The 25002-nt window shown below is 36.3% G+C and overlaps 4 protein-coding genes across 5 annotated transcripts; 2 read left to right on the top strand and 2 right to left on the bottom strand.

Moving 5' to 3' along the window:
• Positions 1-301: 301 nt before the first annotated feature.
• Positions 302-3009, top strand: LOC132186808 (protein yippee-like). 2 transcript variants are annotated; one of them, XM_059600877.1, is made up of 6 exons: positions 302-392; positions 595-718; positions 1940-1983; positions 2425-2533; positions 2609-2664; positions 2771-3009. In XM_059600877.1, the coding sequence occupies exons 2-6, from the start codon at positions 623-625 to the stop codon at positions 2853-2855; spliced, it is 390 nt and encodes a 129-aa protein (XP_059456860.1). In that variant the 5' UTR covers positions 302-392; positions 595-622; the 3' UTR covers positions 2856-3009. The 2 variants fall into 2 exon arrangements, with proteins under 2 accessions (XP_059456860.1, XP_059456861.1); XM_059600878.1 differs by lacking the exon at positions 302-392 and having other exon boundaries at positions 458-718.
• Positions 3010-6143: 3134 nt separating this feature from the next.
• LOC132187689 (arginyl-tRNA--protein transferase 2-like) lies at positions 6144-10505 on the bottom strand. Its single transcript, XM_059602083.1, has 6 exons — positions 10262-10505; positions 9717-9755; positions 8882-9032; positions 7268-8407; positions 6621-6939; positions 6144-6529 (listed from the first exon to the last, which is right to left on the bottom strand). The coding sequence occupies exons 1-6, from the start codon at positions 10398-10400 to the stop codon at positions 6416-6418; spliced, it is 1902 nt and encodes a 633-aa protein (XP_059458066.1). The 5' UTR covers positions 10401-10505; the 3' UTR covers positions 6144-6415.
• Positions 10506-11593: 1088 nt separating this feature from the next.
• LOC132188748 (arginyl-tRNA--protein transferase 2-like) lies at positions 11594-16474 on the bottom strand. The gene is made up of 6 exons (XM_059603283.1): positions 16155-16474; positions 15447-15485; positions 14883-15033; positions 13160-14299; positions 12686-13004; positions 11594-12272 (listed from the first exon to the last, which is right to left on the bottom strand). The coding sequence occupies exons 1-6, from the start codon at positions 16276-16278 to the stop codon at positions 12162-12164; spliced, it is 1884 nt and encodes a 627-aa protein (XP_059459266.1). The 5' UTR covers positions 16279-16474; the 3' UTR covers positions 11594-12161.
• Positions 16475-19500: 3026 nt separating this feature from the next.
• LOC132188714 (uncharacterized) lies at positions 19501-23942 on the top strand. The gene is made up of 5 exons (XM_059603243.1): positions 19501-20337; positions 20793-20910; positions 21680-21794; positions 22227-23252; positions 23456-23942. The coding sequence occupies exons 1-5, from the start codon at positions 20136-20138 to the stop codon at positions 23711-23713; spliced, it is 1719 nt and encodes a 572-aa protein (XP_059459226.1). The 5' UTR covers positions 19501-20135; the 3' UTR covers positions 23714-23942.
• Positions 23943-25002: the final 1060 nt, after the last annotated feature.

The following is a 25002-nucleotide window of genomic DNA, read 5'->3' as shown; positions in this document are numbered from 1 at the left end:
ATTGTTTGTTAATATTTTTTTTTAAATTGAGAAAATAAATGAAAAAAGAAAAAAATTATAAAATAAATAATGCTTTAAAGTATATTTTTATTTCATAATTATTATAAAATGCTATAAACTATATTTGCTTACTTACTATAAAGACATACGTGAATTTAACGGATAGAAAATAATAATAATAATAATAATAATAAATTATCGAAATAAAAATAGAGAGAAAAAAAGAAAAAAAAAAAAGAAAAAAGAAAAAAGAAGAAGTTAAAAGTAAACCAAAACCGTAGTATACACGTCTTGTCAGGTTCCCACTTTTACAGAAAAAGTCATATAAACTGGTGAAATGTGATGGTTCTTCGGTCCATATTTCTTGCAACTTCAGACTAATACCAGACCAGGTAATATTCAGCAAATCCTTTTTCCAGCATCTCGTTCGTTCCTTAATGTGTTTTTTTTTTTTTTTTTTTCCCGTTTCTTCACGCTCAAAAGCTTCCATATTCTTTAATTTTTGGCGTACCTTTTATTCAAGCTAGTGTCTCTCGTCGATTTTCTCAACGACCCTCTCTTTGAATTGTCATATTCTCTTCAATTTTTTCATAGATTTCGGTAAAAATCTTAGAGGGAAGGCATGGGGAGGTTGTTTGTGGTGAATCTTGAGGGGAAGATCTATAGCTGCAAGCATTGCCGGACCCATCTTGCACTTTGTGAAGACATCGTTTCCAAGGTTGTTTTGATCTCTTACCTCCTTTGAATCAGTTAGACTTCTCTAAGTTTGTGATATTCATGGAAACTTTCCATCCGGGTGTTGTTAATTTGTTTGAGACTTTGATTATGCCACTTTTGCATATTTTTTTGTATGCTTTTTGATGGATTATGTGCTTATATTTGTTTAGAGGTGTGTTTGTGTGATAGATCAATTGTATTAGTAATTTTGCTTTTATCCGGTAATTCTATTTTTGTCCGATGAAGAAGTTAGGTAAGATCTATACAATGACAAGAAGGGCTATTGGGGTGCGTGGTAATCATGATGTAGCAGATTTAATTTATTATGGGTAGGTAGCAAATGGTACCTCTGTTCATTTGGGATGATACGTGATCAGAGTCTGGCCACTGGGTGTTTTTTTTTTCTGACCTCAGAAGACAGAAATGGGGATGTCTTTTGATAGCAAATTTCGTTTTAATACTACTATGTGGCTGGTTTCTAAGTAGGCATGAAAGGGAACTTGACAATGCTTCTTGAGTAATTTGTGATTTTATAATTTGCGATCTGGAAGCTTGGAGGATGTCTTTTTTTTTTTTTTTTAATGGCAGATTATGTTTTTATTTAATGTTGTTTTTGATTTAAGGCTTAGTAAGTGGATGCCACATTTTCATCTTTAGTATCTTAATGAGGTAAAATGATGGCGGTAATATGAAAACACGGGAATGTATGATTTGTTAATGAGAAGTTATTGTATTCTTATGTGTTGTGTGGTCAAGTTGTGCTTCTCAATTTACCAAACAGAATTTAAATCAGTTTCTAGTTCTATGTGCAGCCTACAAGCAGAGGAGTATAAAAGGCGGCTATGTCAAATTCCTCAGGGACAGTTAGCACACATACTTGTGCTTATGAATGGACACACACGCCCCTGTTTTTATATGCTTGTGTCCATACTAGCACAAGTAATAGAATTGAGCAGGAGACAACACTAGTAAAGTGAAAAGCGCATATAATAATAGTGTAGGATTACCTATAATACTTAGATGAGGCTTTGGATATTAATGATGCTATTCAATGTGAATTTTAATGATAATTCAGCATACATAAGGCTCTTTCTTTTTTTCTTTTGCTTCCTTTTCCCTTACTTTCAACATCTTAATTTCCAGTGTCCAACAAATGTTGATTGGGAGTTCTATAAGAAGCAAATGTTCTGACTACATGTTTTGCCCGTGTTGTTTTATTCAGTCTTTCCACTGCAGGCATGGGAAAGCTTATCTCTTCAGTAAAGTGTAAGTTTCCTTGATTTTGGGTACCTCATCATTATAAAATAACACCAAATAATCTGCATATAACTAACTTTTAGATTGAAGCACCATCCCATAACTTGCCAATGCCATAAGGTGTCGATTACAAATGCTGTACTAACATCAACCAAGAACGCTGCTGTGTTAGTGAAACTAGTTACTGTTTTATGCTCTCAGACATGAACAAGATGCAACCTGTATATCTCTTGCTCAGGCTGGACATCTGTCTGAAGATAAACATTTGATTGCATCAGTCTTTTTGTATCATGTGTCATTTTTTGTCCATCTGAGTAAATATAATTACAGAAGACGAATTACATGATGGAGTATTTACAGGTGTACTAATAGGATAGTCTTGGATGAATTTTATGGGCATCCCATCACATGTTTGTTTGAAAAAATAAGTCATGAGATTTGCTTCAATAGGGTGAACGTGACTGTTGGTGAAAAAGAGGAGAGAATGATGATGACTGGGCTGCACACTGTTGCTGACATCTTTTGTGTTGGGTGTGGATCAATAGTAGGGTGGAAATATGTAAGATTTAAACTTTCAGTGTATATATTATGTTTCTATCGTGGCTGTTTGTTATGTTGATTGTTTTTTCTCCAGGAGACTGCCCATGAAAAGGGCCAGAAGTACAAGGAAGGAAAATCTGTACTTGAACGGTCAGTAGATCTTTGGAGAAAGAAAATTCCAATTCCAGTTTGAAGTTTTGTTATTATTATTACTTTTTTTGGTAAATAATGGTTGTAGAGTTCGTTATTTGAGTAGGTACAAGGTGTCAGGTCCCGATGGAAGCAATTACTGGGTCAGCCATGGAGCACATATTGGTGGAAGTGATGCAGATGATGCTTGATTATCCTTCACCCTTCATTTTCAAGTGTACATTCTTTAACCCCAATGTTTCTTATTCAACTCATGTGAATTTCGAACTTGTAATTCCTCATATTGGCAGTTTGCCCAACTTGCTGTCGGTAACATTAATGAAAACATTTGATTGTTGATTCCTATTTAGTTGTTCAAACTCCCATTGAATCTCCCATTACTTTTTGAATACTCAGTTGCTGGTAAACTCTCAATCTTAAGTATGTAACTTGCATCAGAAATACAGAAATGCAGCCTCTTATGCTCCTTTTATTAATGTGTTTGGAGGGTTTTTTTTTTTTTTTAATCGAAATGGTGTTCCTATGTGACATAAGGTAAAAATAGTTTTGAGTGTTTTGGGGTGGTTGTTAATGTTTTTGTTTTGAATTAGAAAACAAAGGAAGAACAAAAAAGCTTTTAACAAGGGTTGATGTCAGCTCTGAAGCTTGTGGTGGAAGTTTGTTTCTGCCTGAAGTGATTTCAGCTCACTTCTTAGATTGAGATTTTGGGTTGATGCCAGCTCTGTACTGAAATGTCATTGTAGAAGTGTCCTTTACTAGGCTAGATTCAAAGTTCTTGTGATCAAAGAACCAAAAACATTCCTAGTAGTTTGGTATGGCAATGAAGCTGAAGGACTGTTGGCCATGCCTGCCTTGACCAAGGTTTGAAACAATTGATGAAAACGCTTAAGGTACTACAGCTTTTATTATAATCTCTTTACAAACTTACAAAGTCACATGAGTTGAGTAGCACAATATGAGTTAAAAAATTAAGCAATAAAATTTTACAGGTAAGTTTTTAATTGTCTATTAACTTATGTAGCAAGTGTTACATAGATTTTCACAACATTTTGTAAGGGACTTGCAATAAAAGTTGAAAGTATTTCTTACAACACTCAATAGTTTTTGTATATTCTACTGCCCAATAGGCTAACAAATTGACCCTATCCAAAATACAGATTAACCGACCAACAAATTGACCCTCTATTCATTTGGCTATAACAAAAAGTTGACCCTTCAGATCACCGAACAATTTGTTTATAATCCCAATTATGACTACCAAAAGGAATAAAAAAAAAAAATTCCAATGATGGAAATGGGTGTTACTATTTTGTTCTAACTTTATTGGACGCTTCCGAGATATGGAAATTGGTAACAAATACATAGATGAATATAAAAGAATATAAAAATAAAAACAAACAATAGAGAAATATAAATATAAATAATAATAAAAAATCTAAGAGGTGGTCAAACCACTCCAAACTGACTAGAGGGGTTAGCTGAATCCTTGGGAGAGGTTTGGAGGCCGTTTTCAACAAAATTTCGAAAGGAAGTTTGGATAAGAAGTTATTTGTCATTTACTTACCACATAGAGTTTTAAGTAATTTTTTAAACCTGAAGGAGCTTATTACAAATTGGTGCATTTCCATGTACTAATTTTGTATTTTGTATTTTTTTTTTCTTTTTTTCCTAATTCTAAATCTCTAAGTAGCATTTTTAAAATGCTTTGGGATAAATGATCTTTTGGATTATCTATTTTTGTGGTGAAAGAGCAGAAAACAACTTTTGAATTTTGATGTTCTTCAAAATAAAGGCACCAAGATTTTTTCAAAGATTATGGCCAAACAAAGGATTAGTTTTCCTTCAAATTTAGTTGGAATTTTTTTTTTTTTTAACCCAGTTTATTAAACTGATATTTGTCTTTATAGTATGTGATTTTCACGTGCATAATAGTGCATATTATTCCTCTATATATTTGTTAAAATACATATGAGAATCACGCATTATATATATATATATATATAAAAACTATTGGTTAAGAAGAAAACTTTGTTCCAAAATAAATAACATTACTCAAATATAGCAAGACAATCATGACGTGTCATAGCATCTCGGTGATTATTTGCGATTACAAACCCCTTTTCTTAAACATTATCAGCTATAAAGGAACCTCGGTAGTTGGCTTCTTGGCTTTGTCATCTGTCCTTGGTTCACGCCACGTCGCCAACAAGGAAAGCATCTTTATTCCTTAATGGACGGGTTGATTCGTTCCGTGCCATTATATTACTCTTATAAATCACATTTCTTTCTATTTGAATTCTATAATCTCGCACAGTGAGGACAATTATTGTTTCATGAATCAAAATGTCAACTTCCAAGTAGGTTTGCTGCATCAAATGGAGATATCATGCAATACCTAGATATTAAACGGGATAAAATAGCTCTAATTTTTAAATGAACGGCTCAAAATATGACAATAACTAAAAGAGAAAAGGAAAGGGTGGCTTGCACTTTAAGAACTGATTTCCGAACAAGCAAAATCAATTCCAAAGACATCTAGAAATTGTAAATGCCAGCCAGATAACTTCAGATGTTATTACTCTAAATAACTAAGTGTTTGCTTCTAAACATGCAGTTTGGAAAAATAATGATTTTCAAACGTAATTAAGCGTTTAGTAAAATTACAGTTTGAAAATGTGAATTTTGTGTTGATAATGGCTCAAATTGTCAACAAGTGTGAAGATAATTGCTGAAAAATATCAATATTTAAATTGGTGGGCTCAAGTCCTATTTATTTATAAGAGGATAAGGTTAATTTTAAAAAGAGTCTAAGAACAACTTGGAATTGGATTTTTAGAAAAAACGTGTGGGTAAACGTGTAGACCGCAATGTTTATCTTCATCATAGAAAAGACTTTATATTCATGATGGTTTCCTTTTTCCAATAACAATTAAGTTAAAATTGTTTTCATATTTTTCGTGATTAAGTCTCTATAAAAGGACATGTAGTCCTTAGTTGAGATCATCTGAAAAATTCAAATTGGTGAGAGCACTTTGTGGCATTTACAAAGTGTAGAGAGTTTTTCTTATTGGGTATTTGAGAGTTTGAGAGGGACAATTGAATGGAGTATACTAATGGTTAAGGGCTTGAGTTTGGAATATTAAACTTGAGCGGTTTAAGTTTGTACCATTGTACTCAATATTTCTCAATAGTAAAGAAGGAGACCGGATCACGCCACGTGGATGTAAATATATTGTCAAACCACATAAACTCCTTGTGTACAAGTGTGATTGGCGTGTGTTTCTTTCCAAACTTATCTTTCGCATAAAAAGTTTGGTGAAAAATTGGTTGCTAATTAATATCAATTTTCCCAACATTTTTTTACATTTTTAAACTGCTATTTTTTCAAACACACTTCCAAGAAAGAAACTTTTTGCGATTTTGTTTAAAAATACACTTTTAGCCCGTGAAATCAAGGCCCCAACCGCACACGCACCAAGTAAAAAACCCAGTTCATTTTATTGACAAACAGATTACATAAATACAAACAGACATGCATACAAACTGCATGAATCTTGAATAGGAATCTGTACTTCATTACTGGACATGGAAAATGGATCAAACAAAAAGAATCCCCAATCCAAGTAATAATGAACTTCCACAATACCTAATTTTCCAGCTCCCGACTTGAATCAGCAGGCAGCAAACTGAGGAACATACATCCTTTGTTTGGGATGACATTCGAGGGAGTGCCCTTCATGAAGACGAGTCATCAAAGTGAATAAACCATTCGCTTGGACAGCTCTGCACCCACGACCCCCATGTACCTATGCAAACGGGATTCCAAGTAACTCCTCTCAGTGGGACCAAAAGCTCGTCGGAGATCCTTCAGGAAAGAAACAGTGCCAGAGAATGAGAGAATGCACAAGGAAGAACAAAAAGAGTTCTACTGAATACTGGGGTTTGACTAAACATACCTTGTATCTCAAACGAGATCTCTCTAGCCCAATTAATATATCACTGATTTCACCATCATCTATTTCAATAGAAACCAGATTCCCGCTCTCTGGGCCTGATTCATCATCAGAACTTTCAGATTCAGGGTCATTCGTTTCTTCATCCTCATCCATACAAAGATCGTTCGAGTCTTGGCAAATGTCTTCATGTTGCACTTCCACGACATTTTCAGGAACGTGAGATGGTGATGACTCTTCATTTTGTAAAATGGCAAAATCTGATAAGACTACATATGGCTTTCTATCAAGCAGAGGCCTTGCAATATCATAAGGAATCCACCTGCAATAAGATTTCAGCTTGTCAGCCAAACCTGAAACTTCGAATGCCACAGAGACAAGCAAAAAGTAATAGGGACCCGCCAAACCCAGTGCAAAATGATCCGACTCTGACATCTGTAATCGTGAAAAAGTTAAAAATATATATATATATATCCTTTCATTGGTTTGTTTTTTTGGTAAACTGTAAGTTTGTTTTATATGGTTTAGTGCAACCATGCCATCTGGATAAACAATCTTCCAAGTCTAAGAGATAGGTACGGGGGTGGATGGTGCTCCAACACACAGTAGAACAGGGTACTGAAACGGTTGATAGATACAGAAGAACTTACTGGTAACGAAGAGGACAGAGAAGCTCAGATGGATGATATGCGGCTTTATATCTCATCTTGCTGCATGAATGAATATAATAACCAAGATAGTAATACTGAAGACTAGGACAATGGACTTTATTCTCTCTCACCCAACCTATTTCTTGCAGGGCTGAGTATTTCCCTAGTGATAGGAGGGCAAAGTCTGGGTCCCAGAACAAGTATTTACTTGACAAACATCTAGGAAGGATATCTATTACACCAACTGCAACTAGTCTGCCATCAATTACATATTGCTGATGAAAAGAACCAAAGCCACAATGAGGAACGGTGCCATCGCCAGTTGGAGGAACAAATACTAATGGAGTGTCCACCAAAAATCTTCGATACGAGCTTTCAGTCACACGATCTGGTGAATCATTATGCACTTTCGTTTGATATTGTCTATATAAAGCAAATTCTTCTGGATCAAAACTGGACCTTTTCATACGGATCTCAAGCCTCCGCTTTTTCCCCTGAGGTTGTTCAGAGCTCTTCTTCAAACAGCCCTTTTTACTTACACAACCTGCCGCAGATTCATTTAAAACTGTATGAACTTGAACACTTTCATCCAGTAATGATTGCTCGCTAGAAGAATAAAAATTTATGTGTCCATTGCAAGCCTTGATTAACAGACCAGAAGTTTCTGCCAGCTGACATAAAGAGCTCGACAATTTTTCTGCAATAACTTTTGGAGACAACTCATTTTCTTCGGCAGAATGTCCTGATAGTCTTAACTCGCGGTTATCACATGATTGTGCCCGCCTTATTGCAGCTGCTATTTGAAATGCAATATTGCTGGAGTACAGGAGATCTTCTGATCCTTCAACTAGTAGCTTCCTTTTGGCTTGTGAAACCTTTTTGACAGAAGCTTTTGGTAATAGAATATCGTAAGGATATTTCCCACTTTCTTTGCACATGTGTACCACATTGTCAATTTGGTCTGACAAATAATTTAAAATTTGTCCTGCTTCATTCTTCTTTGTATAGTTACTAGACAAGGATTCCTTTGTGGACGAACTTGAAACTTCATTACCAGCAGAGCTGCACGTACCCTTGGAAGTATTCGGATCCTCTATGAGCTCAACTGTTTTCTTAATATCCAACGTGCCATCTAAAAACCTAGGAATATTGAGCACCCAAATACGGAATGAAAATCAGAAGATAAGCTGTGGTAAGAAACTAATGCTAACCTAGCAACATCAAGCAAATGTAATCTGCTGATATTGAAGGTGGATGTAATCAGCCAGTCAACAATCCACTAAAACTCCAAGGAAAACCCAGACAGAAAAGAAACCCCGTGGTCTAGTGTGTGAAATAAGTTAGAAAACATTCAAAAATTAATAGGAAAAAAAAAAAAAAAAACCCATAAGATGAGGTCATTTTAACTTGCAAAGTTGGATTCTCAGACAAAGGACAGAATAAGCCACTCTCACCTCTTAAGGTCCTTCACGATGCTCACAAAAGTTTTCTAATAAAGTCACAAGGACTTCAGTTAAAGTAGATCATTAAAAAAACAAAGGTCCTAAATTGTAAAATACAAGGTAATAAAAAGAATTGAGTTGCAAATGACTTAACATCCAAAACTTAGAATACCTTTGCATTCGTCTAGACACTCGAAGTTGCTCCTTAGAATGAATAAAATCAGCAGCCCTCTGACGAATAGTATAAGAAGGGCAGCACGTTCTTTCCATCTCAGGTTTGTACAGGAAGGAGCCTGATCTTCTCCAGCCCATGTCAAGAAGATCTGCCAAGGACCATTAAATTTATGACAGGCAATCAAGATATAACTATAACCAACAAAAGCGCTGAAAGTTGAAACATAAATTAACATATATTATTATGGTTGCCAAGCTGTGAAAGCTATCAGACCAGAAAATAGAAGAGAAAAGAAACATCATAAATCCCCTGGCAGATGTAACGGGATTAATAAAAGAAACACAGAAGCAATCTATATGCATCTTGTACGCTCCGGAGAGGTACTTACATTACTATCATTACTCATACTCAATGTCCCATTTAATTAGGGCATGAACAACACAAAATTATTGAAAGTGGCAACTCTTTAACGTAACAAAACTAGCTATATTCTTATTCAAAGATATTTGAAGGCCATTAGTAGTATCACCAGGCCTCTAGGGATGAAGGGAAGACTTTGGAGAAAAATATAACATTACGATTGTGATGTACCCATAATGATTGCATCTATACTATATATGAGTGAGACAACCATAAAATTCCCAGCAGCACAGCAACAATGCACCACCCCAATTTTTGCTGTTGGGCAACAAGGACTCCACACGACCCTTTTATGACACAAGAGTCAACTGACTGAGGTAGTATGAAGTGCAATCTGAAGTCGTCCTATACATCTGTGTGCAAATACAAGTGTTAATTTTGCAAAATAGAGCAAGAAGCGAATTCCACCAACCTTGGTAGTCATCAACTGTCATGCTATGCGCCCATAAACCTGCGAAACAAGACAAATAGGGCAAAAACAAATCAGAAATGTTACACTTCAGATTCGTGGCTGTTTAAAACACAAAGATAGATGATATAAACGTGTATGCACACACACACCCCCGCACACAAATGCAAGCATAAGAGCAAACAATTTCGTGCTTTCAACATATCTTTTTGATATACATATGAATGCCTGAATACGCATCTCGGCCTATGTTGAATTCTTTACAACACATGTATCACTGATCAGGGACTAAAAACCCTGACAAAGCTCCACTCATGAACAAAACCTCGCAAAATTTGCCTAATTCTCATAGTAACCCTCAAATTTCAGCAAAATTAACGGAGTTTTTGAATAGAAATGAAGTAATAATTTGTCCAAAATCCAACAGATACGCGTTCTTCCCCCAAAATTTAAAAAACAATCACAAGCCATATGAAAAGAAAGAAGTCGGAAACCTGACAATTCAGCAGCCAAAAACATTATGCGATTGAATAGAAAGAAAGACGGACCGTGAGAGACGCTGGTGCGACCGGGGGATCGGCAATAGCCGCAAGAGCTTTTGCGCCTACCGCAGTCGACAACGACGCTTTCCCCTCTGCTATTGCCGCGACTGCTGCTACTTCCATCGCTCCTCATCGTCCCTGCCATCACACGACGTTGTTAACACTCCCAAACCCTTCGTTTCTCTCGAATTCTCTGTCCTGTCCCTGAGAAAGTCTCTGGCTCGATCACTCGGCTAAAATATAGAAACTCTTATTTATTTTTCCAGTACTTTTGTCTTTTTTTTTTTTTTGTAGTCTTTCCTTTTTTTTCATTAATTCTAAGAATGTCTGCCTCTGTTCTACTAAGAATAATGTGATTATTAAAATTACTATTTAACTTGTGATCGATCATTATTAAGTTTTGATCCAAAAGTAATTTTAATAGTCCTATCATTCTTAGTAGGACACTGACCATTTAGAATTATTTTCTTCTTTTTACACTTTCTTTTGTCCGAACATTAAAGTAGCATTTGTATCATGTAAATATTATTTTGGCTAGCTTTTTATCCTAAAATGGCACCAAATTAAGTTGCATTCCGCTCAACTTGGACTATAGAATCACCAAATGTAAAATCAAAGTGTTTTTTTTTAATCTCTAACATTGTATTTCCTCTCAATAAAGAACAAATAAAAAAAAAAAATCATTGAAAACGAATATTTAAATAAAATAGTAAAAATAAATAATTAAAATAGAGAGAAAGTGTTTTGAAAAAAAAAAAAAAAGAAAGTTAAAATAAGAAAGAATGGAACCTTTGTAAGTTTGGAATTGGAATTGTTTAATTGGGAAGATAAAGTCAGATATTCGGAGAATGATGCTAAGAGTGGCATCTTGAACTTACAGGTATTTTTCTTTTATGGCATTTCTTGTTTTGCAATGAAGCATTATGATAAGACGGTTGAACGGGTCCCATACAAATGAAAACAACTGTTGCGATCGTGCACTTCTCAGTCGCTTGTGTGAGAATTGAATGTTTGAAAGGATCAAATAGTTTTGAATTAGAGAGGGAGAGAACCATTACTTTGGGAATCAAAAAGCTCACACATGGAATGCTTGGAGAGGGTATCTCTAGAACTGAAAATCTTTTTTTGGGAGATATCCGTTGGACAGCAGGTGATGGTATATATATATATTTCGTTCTATTTTCTCATTCATAATTGGGCTGTTAAATATCCATTAATTTGATTTATCACGTGAATCTGAGCATAGATTGAACAATGAGTGTTGCACGGACAAAGATTTAATATTGTTACTTTTGACTGTAAAATATAATATTATTGTATCTATTAATGTAAATAATGCCTCATAAATTATTATATGACGTCATTTACACATCTAACGAGAAAATGCCTTCTATTTTTTTTTTTTTTTTTTGACATGTCCGAACAAGAAGGGGGAGAGGGATTCGAACTAGTAGCCTCCACTTTATTAAGTGTGATCCAAGCCGATTGAGCTACCTCTTGAAGACATGTCCGCACAATAGAAGATGCCTTCTATTGGATCTATGTCACCAATATGTCAAATGGTGAGTTTATAGTTGAGTCCAATAGGTCTTCAAAAACTGAGATAGGGATGAATGACTCTTTGTCAATGGTTACTCCTTTAAAAAAATCGGGTTATTTGTGTGTTATGCATTTGAAGAGAAATGTTGTACTTTCCAAATTTTTTCTTCAAACCATTCCAAGACAACACAATTCAAGGACTCGGTTTAATTTTTTCTCTCTACCTTCTCAGCTTTGTTCAGCTCCATTGGCAGTTCCTTAAAACTCAATCACTTTGTTCTCGGTTTCAGCTTTTGCTCTAACAATGGCGGTTTTCTTGAGCTGAACATAATCTCTCTCTGATTGCCTTCCGGAAAAAATCGAGTCATCAAAGTGAATAAACCATTCGCTCGGATAGCTCTGCACCCACGACCCTCATGTACCTATGCAACCGGGATTCCAAATCTCTCGTCTCAGTGCGACCAAAAACTCGTAGATCCTTCAGGAAAGAAACAACGTGGAGAGTGAGTAAAAGCACAAAGAAGGCATTTCAAAAATAAAAAATAAAAATAAAAAACACAAAGAAGGAGAAAAATAATTAAAAAAAAAAAGGAGTTCAACATGATAGTAATTCCGTCCATTGGAAGCAGGTTTAGTCCTATATGACTATATCATGTAGCTGTAGGAGCAGCCTTCTGTTAGACCTACCCAGCAGGCAGCAACATTGCCAACAATCAGTTAAACTATTCCTTTTTCCTTAACAACTTCATTGGTTGTTACTTCTGTTTTACCCACACCAGAACAGCCATTAGTAATTCAAATTGAACGAGTATGTTCACCTAAACAAACTTGATTTAAGAAAAATAAGATGTTGCAGAGTAATCGATGCACCTGGGGTTTGACTAAACATACCTTGTATCTCAAACGAGATCTCTCCCACCCAATTAATATATTACTGATGCCACTGTCGTCTCTTTCAGTAAAAACAATATCGCTGCTTTCTGGGCCTGATTCATCATCAGAGCTTTCACATTTAGGATCAATCATTTCTCCATCCTCTTCCATACAAAGATCATTCGAGTCTTGGCAAATGCCGTCATGTTGCACTTCCACGACATTTTCACAAACTTGAGATGGTGATGACTCCCCATTTTGTGAAGTGGCAAAATCTGATAAGACTACATATGGCTTTCTATCAAGCAAAGGCCTTGCAATATCAAAAGGAATCCACCTGCAATAAGATTTCAGCTTGTCAGCCCAATCTAAAACTTTGAATGCCACAGAGACCAGCAAAAAGTGATAGGGGATGGATGGTGATCTGATTATAACTTGGTGAGCAAAGTAGGGCAGGGTACTGAAACGGTTGATAGATAAAGAAGTACTTACTGGTAACGAAGATGACAGAGAAGCTCAGATGGATGATATGCTGCTTTATATCTCATCTTGCTGCACGAATGAATATAATAGCCAAGATAGTAATACTGAAGACTAGGACAATGGACTTGATTCTCTCTCACCCATCCTATTTCTTGCAGGGCTGAGTATTTTCCTGGCGACAGGAAGGCAAAGTCTGGGTCCCAGAACAAGTATGTACTTGACAAACATCTAGGAAGGATATCTATTACACCAACTGCAACTAGTCTGCCATCAATCACATATTGCTGATGAAAAGAACCAAAGCCACAATGAGGAACGGTGCCATCGCCAGTTGGTGGAACAAATACTAATGGAGTGTCGACCAAAAATCTTCGATATAAGCTTTCAGTCACATGATCTGGTGAATCATTATGCACTTTCGTTTGATATTGTCTATATAAAGCAAATTCTTCTGGATCAAAACTGGACCTTTTCATATGGATCTCAAGCCTCCGCTTTTTCCCCTGAGGTTGTTCAGAGCTCTTCTTCGAACAGCCCTTTTTACTTACACAACCTGCTGCAGATTCATTTAAAACTGTATGAACTTGTTGAACACTTCCATCCGATAATGATTGCTCGGTAGAAGAATAAAAATTTATGTGTCCATTGCAAGCCTTGATTAACAGACCAGAAGTTTCTGCCAGCTGATATAAAGAGCTCGACAATTTATCTGCAATAACTTTTGGAGAAAACTTATTTTCTTCGGCAGAATGTCCTGGTAGCGTTAACTCATGGTTATCAAATGATTGTGCCCGCCGCCTTATCGCAGCCGCTATTTGAAATGCAATATTGCTGGAGAACAGGAGATCTTCTGATCCTTCAACTAGTAGCTTCCTTTTGTCTTTTGAAACCTTTTTGACAGAAGCTTTTGGTAATTGAATATCGCAGAGAAATTTCCAACTTTCCTTGAATATGAATACCGCATTGTCAATTTGGTCTGACAAATAATTTAAAAATTGGTCCGCTTCGTTCTTCTTTCCATTGTTACTAGACAAGGATTCCTTTGTGGACAAGCTTGAAACTTCATTACCAGCACAGCTGCATGTATCCTTGGAGGTATCCTCCATGAGCTCGACTGGTTTCTTAATATCCAAAGTGCCATCTAAAAACCTATATTCAAAACCAAATTATGGAATGAAATTCAGAAGAAAGATAAGCTGTGTTTAGAAACTAATGCTTTATTTTTTGACTAATAATTTATTAACGAGAAAGGAAACACCCTCGTACACGAAAGGTATACAAGAAAAGCTAAGTTGTGGTTAGAAACTAATACTAACCAAACAACATCAAGCAAACTAGTCTACTGATGCTGAAGGTGGATATTATCAGCTATACAACAATCCACTAAAATTCCTAGGAAAAGCTAGATAGAAAAGAAACCCCATGGCCTAATGTGTGAAATAAGTGAAAATAAAACTTAGAATAGGAATAAAAAAACAATCATAAGATAAGCCATTTTAAATTGCAAAGTTGCATTATCTTACAAAGGACAGAATAAACCCCTTTCACCTCTTTAAATCATTCATTATGCTCACAATCATGTATTTCAAATTTTCTAATGAAGTCACATGGAATTAGTGACAACATCTTCAATTAAAGCAGATTATATAGAAAGGAGGTCCTAAATTGTAAAATATAACGTAATAAAACGAATTGAGATGCAAATGACTTAACTTCCAAAACCTTAGAATACCTTTGCATTCGTCTAGACACTCGAAGTTGCTCCTTAGAAGGAATAAAATCAGCTGCCCTCAGCCGAATAGTATAAGAAGGGCAGCATGTCCTTTCCATCTCAGGTTGGTACAGGTAAGAGCCAGAGCGTCTCCAACCCCGGTCAAGAAGATCTGCCAAAGGACCATTAGATTTATGACAGGCAATCAAGATATAACTATAACTATCAAACCAGAAAATAGAAGAGAGAAGAAACATCATGAATCCCCTGGTAGATGTAATGATGTTGATAAAAGAAGCATTGTATATGCATCTTAATGCATTCTGGAGAGGTACTTATCACAATATCATTACTCACGCTCAATGACCCATTTACGTGGGGCATGAAAAACAAAAAATTATTTAAAAAGCAAGTATTTAACTTAACAAAACTGACTATATTTTTGCTCAGGGCCCTAATTATTCTTATTCAAAGGTATTTGAAGGCCTTTAGTAGGAAATGCAATCTAAAGTCCTTCTAAATATCTGTGCGCAAATAACTAAGTTTTGATTTCGCAAAAGAGAGCAAGAATCCAATTCCACCAACCTTGGTAGTCATCAACTGTAAGGCTATCTGCGCATAAACCTGCAAAACAAGAAAAATAGGGAAAAAACAAATCAGAAAGTTGCATCTTATATTCATGGTTGTTTATTTTATTTTTATTTTTTGATAAGTTATATTCATGGTTGTTTATTAAAACCCAAAGATGGTATATACGTGTATGCATACATACACACACTGTTCTTGAAACCCTGATGGTCATACTTTCTGAAATGGAACACAAACCTTCACATAAGAACAAGCAATTTTTTTGCTTTCAGTTAATCTTTTTGATATACATATGAATGCCTGAGTACGCATCTCTGCCTATGTTGAGCTCTCTACAACACACGTATCACTGATCCAGTTCCTCCGCTGTAATACACAAGCGGTGATCAGGGACTAAGAGCCCTGACAAAGCTCCACTCTTTTCCAGTGAGCGAAACCTCCCAAAATCCTCCTAGTTCTCGTTGCAACCCTCTAATTCAGCAAAATTAACAGTGTTCGATCTGACCTCACCGGCATGCACTTCTTTGCGTTGAAATGAACTAATAATTTGTCCAAAATCCAAATGATAAAGCATCTTTCGCAATATTTAACAAGAAGCAAAGCAATCAACCAGCAAGAACGCAAATTAATCAACACAAAAAATTTGCTCAATCGCAATCAACAAATCAAAATAAATTATGTGATTGAATAGAAAGAAAGACAGACCGTGAGAGATGCTGGTGCAACAGGGGGATTGGCAATAGCCGCAGCGGCCTTTAGACCTCCCCCAGTCTTCCACGACGCTTTCCCCTCTGCTACTGCGGCGACTGCTGCCACTTCCGTCGCTCATCCTCGTCCCTGCCGTTCCACGACGTCGTTAATACACCCCCGGCCCCTCCGTTTCTCTCAGTATCTGTCTCTCACCGGGCCGAAGATCGAGACTTATTTTTGTTAATTGTTCAAAGCACCTAGAAAAAGGAGCAAGTTGCGAATATGTTAGTCCGGATTATCTCTCTACTCTGATTTTTACTCATGATTGGGTCGTTGAATCTTAGTTAATTAACAAAGTTGTTTCAGGAATTTGTTTCTTAATCTTTAATTCAGGCCATTTATGCATTAGTAAAAATCCATTTTTATACGATTAATATTTCATTTTGTTAACGTTGACGCGCTAATTACCTTTAAAATTACTTTTATATAAGGGTTGGTCAAAAGGTAGCTCAACAAAGTGAAATAAACGTATGTGATATATAACATTTATTTTTTTCTTCCTTTATAGTTTGTTTTCAATCATATTAGTTGGTTGGGATCAAGGACAAAGCTTTTATCCAAATTGTGAGAGAGGCCATCTTCATGACAGATTATGAAGATGACTGATATTGAGAATGTTTTTGCTAGAGGTGTAAATAACCACTCGCTGACCACTATAACTGTTAATCGCTATCCGCTTAATCGCTAACCGTCTTAACCGCTATAATCGTATGACGGTTAGATGTTAGTGGTTATTGAGTTTATTAACCGTAACCGCTAACCACATTTTGATATAATATATTTTTATAATTATAATTATAATAATATTTATACATATAACATAATCAATTGATCATTAAATCATTTGATTATATAATAACAAATTACACATATATAATATGACATAATTCATAAGTCATAAGTATCCAAGTTCATACTAATATAACAATTAAGTATCTAGAAATTTAGTTTTAATGTATGTTATAAATTTATAAGTACATATATGTTATAAATTATAATTATACATTATACACATGCAATTATGCATTTTGAATAATATAAATGTATAAGATCAATACTTAATTATATGATTCAATGCCAATTCAAATACTTATTAAAGTTAATCATGTTATTAACGTATAATGATAATGTGATTAGTATAATATCAAATTAAGTAATTGATATTTGATTAAACAACGTATTACTTATAACCATAATTGAAGTATTAATGTATTATCATTATAATTTTATTTGTAAAAGAATTGATGAGAGTTTTATTTGTATAATTTCTTGTGTAAAAGTTAACCCATAAGGATTGTGGAACTTTTTTTTTTTTTACATGTTGTTGTGTTGATTATGTTGAAGTCTCTGTTCAAATCCTTGTTAAAACTAAATGTTATTTTAAGGACTTTTTACATGTTAAAACTAAATTTTAATAGGTTATGATTTATATTTAAGAATTTTTTTTTTTAAAAAAAAAATTACAAGTAAATATAAATTTGGGGTCAAATATTTTTGGTTTTTCAATATGGGCTCTTTTTATTGCAATTTGGCCCAAGAAGACACTAAAAAGGCACCAAAAAAAAAAAAAAAGGAAAAAAAAAAGATAAAAAATGCTACATTGATCCAAAAAAAAAAAGAAAGCTAAAAATTGAAAATTTGTTATATGTTTATCTTGAGAAAGTCTAAAAAGTCAAAAATAAAAAAGCCCAAAGAAGCCCGCCAAATTTTGAAAAAACAGTTATTACATGTTTTACTAACCGCTAATCGGCGATTAGTAACTAACCGCTAAGGGGTTACAGTTGCGGTTAGTGAAATTTATTAACTGTTAAGACAATTATAATAAGTAATTTTTACTAATAACTGTTAACCGAAATCGCCTTTACACCCATAATTTTTGGAGCATATGAGTTTTACTACAATAAAGTGGGCATTGACAATGAATGAGATGAGGCAATTCATGAAGATTACCTTTTTCTGCATCCTTGAATAAATGAGCATGCTCTGCCCGACTCCAAATAAAATAGATAACTATTCTCATTTTGTTGTGAAAGAAAGTGAGAATAAGCTTCCGGATGAACGAGCGGAATCTAAACACCAAAGGATGGGGCAACATGTAGATAAAAGGCGAAGAGATCAATGGAGAGTGCATACATGGCAAAGGTGGACGTGCGATATCAACTATACAAAAAATATTGACACAATAATAATCAATTATTATGAAAATGGGTTACAATGCATAAGTTATATATTTACAATTAAGGATTTGTTTTTGCATCTTAGAATTTAGGGTTTTAAATTTATACCAGTATTTAAAAATTAAAAAAAAAAAACAAAAAATTATAAGTAAATTATCATACGTTAGATTTGTGTTAGGGTCACCTATAACATCAAAACTCAGTAGCTTTAGGCGAGGGAAGGAAAAACGGAAGCATCTTTCTACTCTTCGATGGATCCCTTATGAATGATGAATTGGGTCTCGGCAATAGTGGGCAAATTGCCCATCAAAATTTTCTCAAATCTTGGCCATCTAATGTCATCCAACATCTATCAACCCGCCACGTGTTTCACTAAATATAAATAGTAAAATATTATTTATTTTTTAAAAAGAAAATGCAAAACAAAATATTAAGATAAAATGATTAAAACTCTTGAGTGGCTGGCCACCCCAGCTGAGCCATGGGGTTGGCTTTGGCCACCCTAGGGGCCGGTTGGGGGTGGTAGAAGCCACCCTCATGGCCCTAAGGGATGATTCGGAGCCACACCCTTTGGCCACCCCCCAACCGGCCCTTGGGGTGGCCAAAACCACTCCTAAGGCTCAGTTGGGGTGGCCGACCACCCGAGAGTTTTAATTATTTTATTTTAAAATTTTGTTTTATATTTTATTTTTAAAAAATAAAAAATATTTTATTATTTATATTTAGTGAAACACGAGGCGGGTTGGGAGCTGTTGAATAACATTAGATGACTAGGATTTGAAAAAAAATTTTATGAGCAATTTTCTCTGCTATTACAAGGGGATCCCAATCGGTATGCTCAATACAAAGGGTATTTAAGAGAAAGTTTCGAGACGTCAATTTAATAGAACTTGGACGACCCAATAGCACAAAGACAGAGATATCTTGTCCTTAAAATAAAACTTATTCAAGCCACCGAAACAACTGCTCACGTGACAAAGCCAACAGCCAACAGCTCGATTTGATCGTACATCGTGTAAATATCAAAGACCGGACTCCGGACAAGTCAATGTAAAGAACCGCAAATTGACAATGCATCAATCATAATTACAGAAGAAATCAGGGACCAAACTGCAAAACCACCATTTCAAATTTCAAAACGAGAACTGAAAAAAGAAGAGGCCAGGGTATTATCGTGATTATAGGCCCACCTAAATCGGCAACCTGAAAACGTAGGCTTTAAGTGATAGAAACCAGGAGAGCTGAAAGGTCCACCTTGCACTCTTTTCCCCATTTCAGACTTCAATCCCCCACCTATTTACCATTTCATGCCACTCCCATCCTCTCTCTATCTTTCCCTCTACTGTGAAATCTTCGATCTCTCTCTAGCTTTGCTGCTTCGTTCAGCTCCATCGGCGGTTCCTTCAAACTCGGTCTTGCCTCTTTTTCTAGGTTTCAGCTTAGGTCTGCAACAACGGCGGTTTACTTGAGCTGAGGATATCTCACTCTGTGTGGGCCATTAGACGAGGTCAAAGTTCTGATTTAAAGAAATCTTAGCAAAATGCAGTGATTTACGCTTCGGTTTCAGATCTAATTATTACTAGCTTTGGTCATTTTTGGTTTGGAGGAAGTTCATGATGACCAAAACGATGCGTTTGGTGTAATAGAAACTGTTGTGAGTGGTTGGAGACGTGAATGAGAAGATAAGCTAGGGTTTTTGGGGATTTGTTTAGTTTGATCTGTGATTATTGGTGCTATTCCGGAGCTAGGGTTTTGGGCGATGAATCGGAGTTTTAGGGCTCAGGACCCGCAAATGCAAGCGGCGGTAAGGCAGAGGCAGCAGCAGCAGCTGGGGGGTCTGAGGGCTTCGGTGATGAAGGAGAAGGAAGAAGAGCTCGCATTGTTCCTCGAGATGAGGAAGCGTGAGAAGGAACGGAATGATCTTTTTCTAAACAACTCGGAGGAGTTGGATGCGCCTTTAGGTACCGATTTCTTCAGGTTTTGTTTGGGAATTTTTTAATGCTCCTGAGGGCTTTGATATAGTGCAATGTAGTATGAGTGTTCTCACTCCAATGTTATTTATAAATGTAGAGTTGCAAAAAAGACTGTTTTTATTTTTTTATGAATAAGAAAAAAAATATATATATTGATTTTGCTTATGGTTCTCTATATTCTTCTGCAATTTTTCAGCTAAATATATTTCTATTTTTAGCTTAAATTGTATGGAATTTTGATAATTTCAGATTAGGTAAGTGTTCTTGATTTTGATTTGATAATTTTGCTTGCTTTGTGATTTGATATTTTATTTTACTGCATAAGTTACTGCTGCAGATTTTGTGTTGAAATTACTGCATTATTGTGGTTGTGTGCCTTGGGGTCAAAACTTGTGACTTCTAGATATTGTGTTTGTAATTTGGTGGTGTTGTTCGTATTGCAGGATCAAAACCCGGAACCTCTCCTATATTTAATATTTCATCATCAACGCCGGCACCTGCACGCAAGGCCGGTGCTGATGATTTCCTCAATTCGGACAATGATAAAAATGACTATGACTGGTAATGTGGTTGTGTTCTTACATTTCTATTGTAAACTTTGCTGGTTACAATAGAATTTGATGTTTCTCTTGTGGGTTACAGTCATCATTAGTGGAGATAGATTCTGGTAAAACTACTGCTTACGCAAATTAAACCTAGCTTCTGTTGACCAGATAGATTTATTATTTCAGCCAGTTCACTTGGTTTTACTTTTAGTTTTGAGGTTTCGTAAGAAGTTGAACTTGAATTACGGGATGTAGTTCCAAAGAATAAAAAACTAAGAAGAAAGAATTTTTAAAGGTTATTAATATCATGTGCAGTCGATGGAAGTGGATACACTATAGATGTGACGAAAGAACATTTTCAGATGTTCTAAATTCTATTATTGCAATGAAGAAAGTCTTGTCATCCTTAAAAAGAAACATTTTTGTTTCCTTTTCCTGCTTATGGAACTTTAGCAATGTCATAGTAGGATGTTTATGAGAACTTGAAAGAGGTTTCTCTTCCCTATCATCAACTCAGCATCCTACAGTTTATTCCCATCGGATATCCAATTGAGCTTAAATATTTCCATTAGTATTGGAAGTCATCAAACTTTCCATTTCTTAGATTAATTACTAATTCAATAAAAGAGCTTTTGCTGTTGAAGATAATGAAGTAGTGTCTGTTTGTCTCTGTTCCTTCTATATGTGTGATTTTATTGGATTACAGTTATTTATTTACAGATATGTAAAAGGTGTGAATTGGTGTTATTTAAGTTGCTCTTAATAGACTTTTCTTCTGTTTTCAGGCTTTTAACCCCTCCTGGTACACCTCTATTTCCTTCTTTGGAGATGGAATCTCAAAGAACCATAATGAGTCAACTTGGTACCCCAAAGGCTCGCCCCACTGCGCTGAAATCTAGGGTAGGTACCCTTAAAATCTTAAAAGTTTTTGGTACACTTGTACCCTCAGTAAATGAAGGTTTCTTGTGGATCAGAATTTCACATGTGCATTCATCTGAGCGTTGTTGGAACCTATCAATATATTGCACGTCTGACAGGGTGGTCTTGAGATTGCTCAAATTGAAATTTCACATTTTTAACAAGACTGGACTAACGTATCTAAGTATTAAGGGATATTAATACCTTAGCTGCTGTTGCTGTTGGAGTTAAAAATTGTTGTAGTTTCCCCTAGAAATAATGATGTGTCTTCTCAAATGTATCTTAGTCTTTTGAATTCCATATCCATGAGGCTATTTTAGTGGCAATCTACTATTGATGATATTGGGGTTAGAATTATGCTTGAAGTCATAAAGTCAATTTATTTGCTCACTCATTCCATAATTGTTGTTACAGTTAGCAAACCCACAGCTAGAGCCTACTCCAAGGACGAACTTAGTATCTAAACAAGCAGTTTCCTCCCCTGGGTTGAACACTTCAAGTGGCCCCCGCAGGCCACCATCATCAGGGGGTCCAGGATCAAGGCCTGCAACACCAACTGGGCGCCCAACATTGACATCAGCGTCTAGGCCTTCAAGATCCTCAACACCTACATCAAGGGCGACCTTGCCTTCAACTAAGCCCTCAGTTTCTGCAACTAAGCCCTCTGTTTCTGCAACTAGGACCACGGCTCCTGCAGCTAAGCCCACGGCTCCTGCAGCTAAGCCCACAGCACCAGCAAGATCCTCTACACCGTCGAGGTCTACAGCAAGATCTTCAACTCCAACTGCCAGACCCACTTTACCTCCATCCAAGTCCACGTCGCGGGCAGCAACACCAACTCGGCGACCATCCACACCATCAAGTGCACCCAATGTATCTGCTCCTCCAGCTAGGTCAACTTCTTCAGTTTCAAAGCCAGCTCCGATGACATCAAGAAATCCTGTGCCATCACGTGGTACTTCCCCAACAGTGAAATCCAGACCATGGAAACCCTCAGAGATGCCTGGTTTCTCACTTGATGCTCCACCAAATTTAAGGACATCAGTTCCGGAAAGGCCACTATCGGCCACTAGGGGCAGGCCTGGACTACCTAGTTCTCGATCTTCCTCCATTGAGCCCAGTTCTAATGGAAGACCAAGACGGCAATCATGCTCACCCTCAAGAGGACGCACCTCCAATGGCATGCTCCATGCCAGTGGAGGCTCTGTTCCTGCAGTGAGTCGTATGTATTCTAAAGCAAGTGACAATGTGAGCCCAGTCTTAATTGGAACAAAAATGGTTGAAAGGGTAATAAACATGCGGAAACTGGCACCACCAAGGCAAGATGACAAACATTCTCCTCATGGTAATCTCTCAGGGAAGTCGTCTTCATCCCCAGACAGTTCAGGCTTCGGAAGAACGCTCTCGAAGAAATCCCTAGATATGGCTATAAGGCATATGGTATGTATATCTTTCCATGTTATGGGGAATCAAATTATTCACATTAGTTTCAGTTCAGACTAGATTCTCTGGTGTCATATTAAGAAAATTTCCATGTTATACCTAAGTTTATCATCTCTCTACTCATGAGGGTATGGCATGACTCAAAATTGTTTCTTTTTGTTTCCAAAACCATCTTTCTGATTCAAATTTCCCCTGAGCAGGATATAAGGCGAAGCATTCCGGGTAATTTACGGCCATTGATGACAAATATTCCGGCATCCTCTATGTACAGTGTGAGGTCAGGGCCTGCACGAAGCAGAGCTATTAGTGTTTCAGACTCTCCTCTTGCCACGAGCAGCAATGCTAGTTCTGAAGTTAGTGTGAACAATAATGGCATGTGTTTAGATGGGAGTGAATTAGAAGATGATATTGGCAGCGAGAGAGGCGGTCGATCACCTGCTAGTATGCGTGGCAGGTGATAGTTCTGAGACCTATTATCCTGAGATATATAAACTGCATTCTAATCTCCCTATATTTTTATGTTGAATCTGGATCATTCTGACAGCTACAGAGAGTCGGCTTCCTGAAATTATTACTGACCCAAATCATGCTTCTATGATTAATGTAAAGTTATTGGAATTGTTGGGATTTGAGATTATGTAATTCACGGTTGCTGTTTAATCAGGGAAGCTAGTTATGTGGCGAACAGTCTCCATGCCCATTTTTCTACACGGTTATGCCCGTGTACTCTTTTGAAAAGTTGGACCCATCTCGATGATCTCATTATAAAATAGAAATCAAATTACCTCTCCCTACCCCTTCCTCCCCAATTCAAGATCACTACAATATCCGCTGGTGATCAACTTACTTTCTTGCTATGTTCATCTTTACCTGCATGGATGGTGCAATTAGGGCAATCGAAGTACTCGAAATTACTTGTTTCGATCTGTTTCTGTGTGTGTGTGGTGGGTCTGTGATAAAATAGGAATACGAGCAATAATTCTTTTGAAGTGAAATGTAATATAAAGACTGGCCTTTCTTTTGGCCAGCGGTTAGAGTAATCGTCATCCATCAAATTGCGCAGTGGTAGGATAATTCTGATCCACCAAAATACACAATTGATATTTTTCAGGATGACAACACCAAGAAGGTGGACCACTTGTAGGCCTGTGGAAGGCAAGAGCTTCGAAGGCATCAAAATTGCCCTCACCAAGCCATCCTCTGCCATTATCCCAATGTCATGAACACCTCCCGATTGCGACAGTTCCCTTCGCTAGGGTCACCCGTTGTACAGAGTTCAAAGCTAGTTGCAATCACTACTAGTAGTTCCAACAATCAATGATCTACGCAGGAATAATAATAAGCAAGGCTTTTCGGGTAGTTGAAAATTTAATGACTCAGTGGAGTAAAGCCACTAAGCCAGTGACCTCAAGCTGACAAGCATATACGCACAGTGGATGGGGTAGGGTGAAACTTGACATTATCTTAATAAATTTCAATTCCTGCAATATGAAAGCACAAATTTTAAAAACATAATTTGTAAGTGTTTTGACCTTAAAAATTATACATTTTTAAAATGCATTTTCTTGCTTACGATTTGAAAATGTAAATTATAAACCCACCTCCAAAGGAGGCATTTCGCAATTTTTAATTTTATTTAAAAGCACTTTTTTGACTCACAAATTGCAAGGCCAAATATACTCGAAGTCATCTCAATCTCAAATGAACTTTTTACTCCGGATTGGAATTGATTGCAGCCAATCCCTCA

Source organism: Corylus avellana, chromosome ca7 (genome assembly GCF_901000735.1).
Source record: "Corylus avellana chromosome ca7, CavTom2PMs-1.0".
Lineage (NCBI taxonomy): Eukaryota > Viridiplantae > Streptophyta > Magnoliopsida > Fagales > Betulaceae > Corylus > Corylus avellana.
The sequence above is the reverse complement of the archived record's forward strand: the minus strand, read 5'-3'. Positions and strand labels throughout refer to the sequence as shown.

Bases quoted from the DNA above. Each gene is read 5' to 3' on its own strand.
- LOC132186808 (XM_059600877.1), top strand. From the start codon at position 623: ATGGGGAGGTTGTTTGTGGTGAATCTTGAGGGGAAGATCTATAGCTGC. The intron at 719-1,939 runs GTTGTTTTGATC...TGTTTTATTCAG, and splicing joins GTGAAGACATCGTTTCCAAG to TCTTTCCACTGCAGGCATGG. The intron at 1,984-2,424 runs GTAAGTTTCCTT...TTGCTTCAATAG, and splicing joins GCTTATCTCTTCAGTAAAGT to GGTGAACGTGACTGTTGGTG.
- LOC132188714 (XM_059603243.1), top strand. From the start codon at position 20,136: ATGAATCGGAGTTTTAGGGCTCAGGACCCGCAAATGCAAGCGGCGGTA. The intron at 21,795-22,226 runs GTAGGTACCCTT...TTGTTGTTACAG, and splicing joins CCACTGCGCTGAAATCTAGG to TTAGCAAACCCACAGCTAGA. The intron at 23,253-23,455 runs GTATGTATATCT...TCCCCTGAGCAG, and splicing joins ATATGGCTATAAGGCATATG to GATATAAGGCGAAGCATTCC.
- LOC132187689 (XM_059602083.1), bottom strand. From the start codon at position 10,400: ATGGCAGGGACGATGAGGAGCGATGGAAGTAGCAGCAGTCGCGGCAAT. The intron at 9,756-10,261 runs GTCCGTCTTTCT...CTTGTTTCGCAG, and splicing joins TCGCACCAGCGTCTCTCACG to GTTTATGGGCGCATAGCATG. The intron at 8,408-8,881 runs GTATTCTAAGTT...CAATATTCCTAG, and splicing joins GTGTCTAGACGAATGCAAAG to GTTTTTAGATGGCACGTTGG.
- LOC132188748 (XM_059603283.1), bottom strand. From the start codon at position 16,278: ATGAGCGACGGAAGTGGCAGCAGTCGCCGCAGTAGCAGAGGGGAAAGC. The intron at 15,034-15,446 runs GTTGGTGGAATT...GTCCTTTGGCAG, and splicing joins TACAGTTGATGACTACCAAG to ATCTTCTTGACCGGGGTTGG. The intron at 13,005-13,159 runs GTAAGTACTTCT...ATCTTATTGCAG, and splicing joins CTCTGTCATCTTCGTTACCA to GTGGATTCCTTTTGATATTG.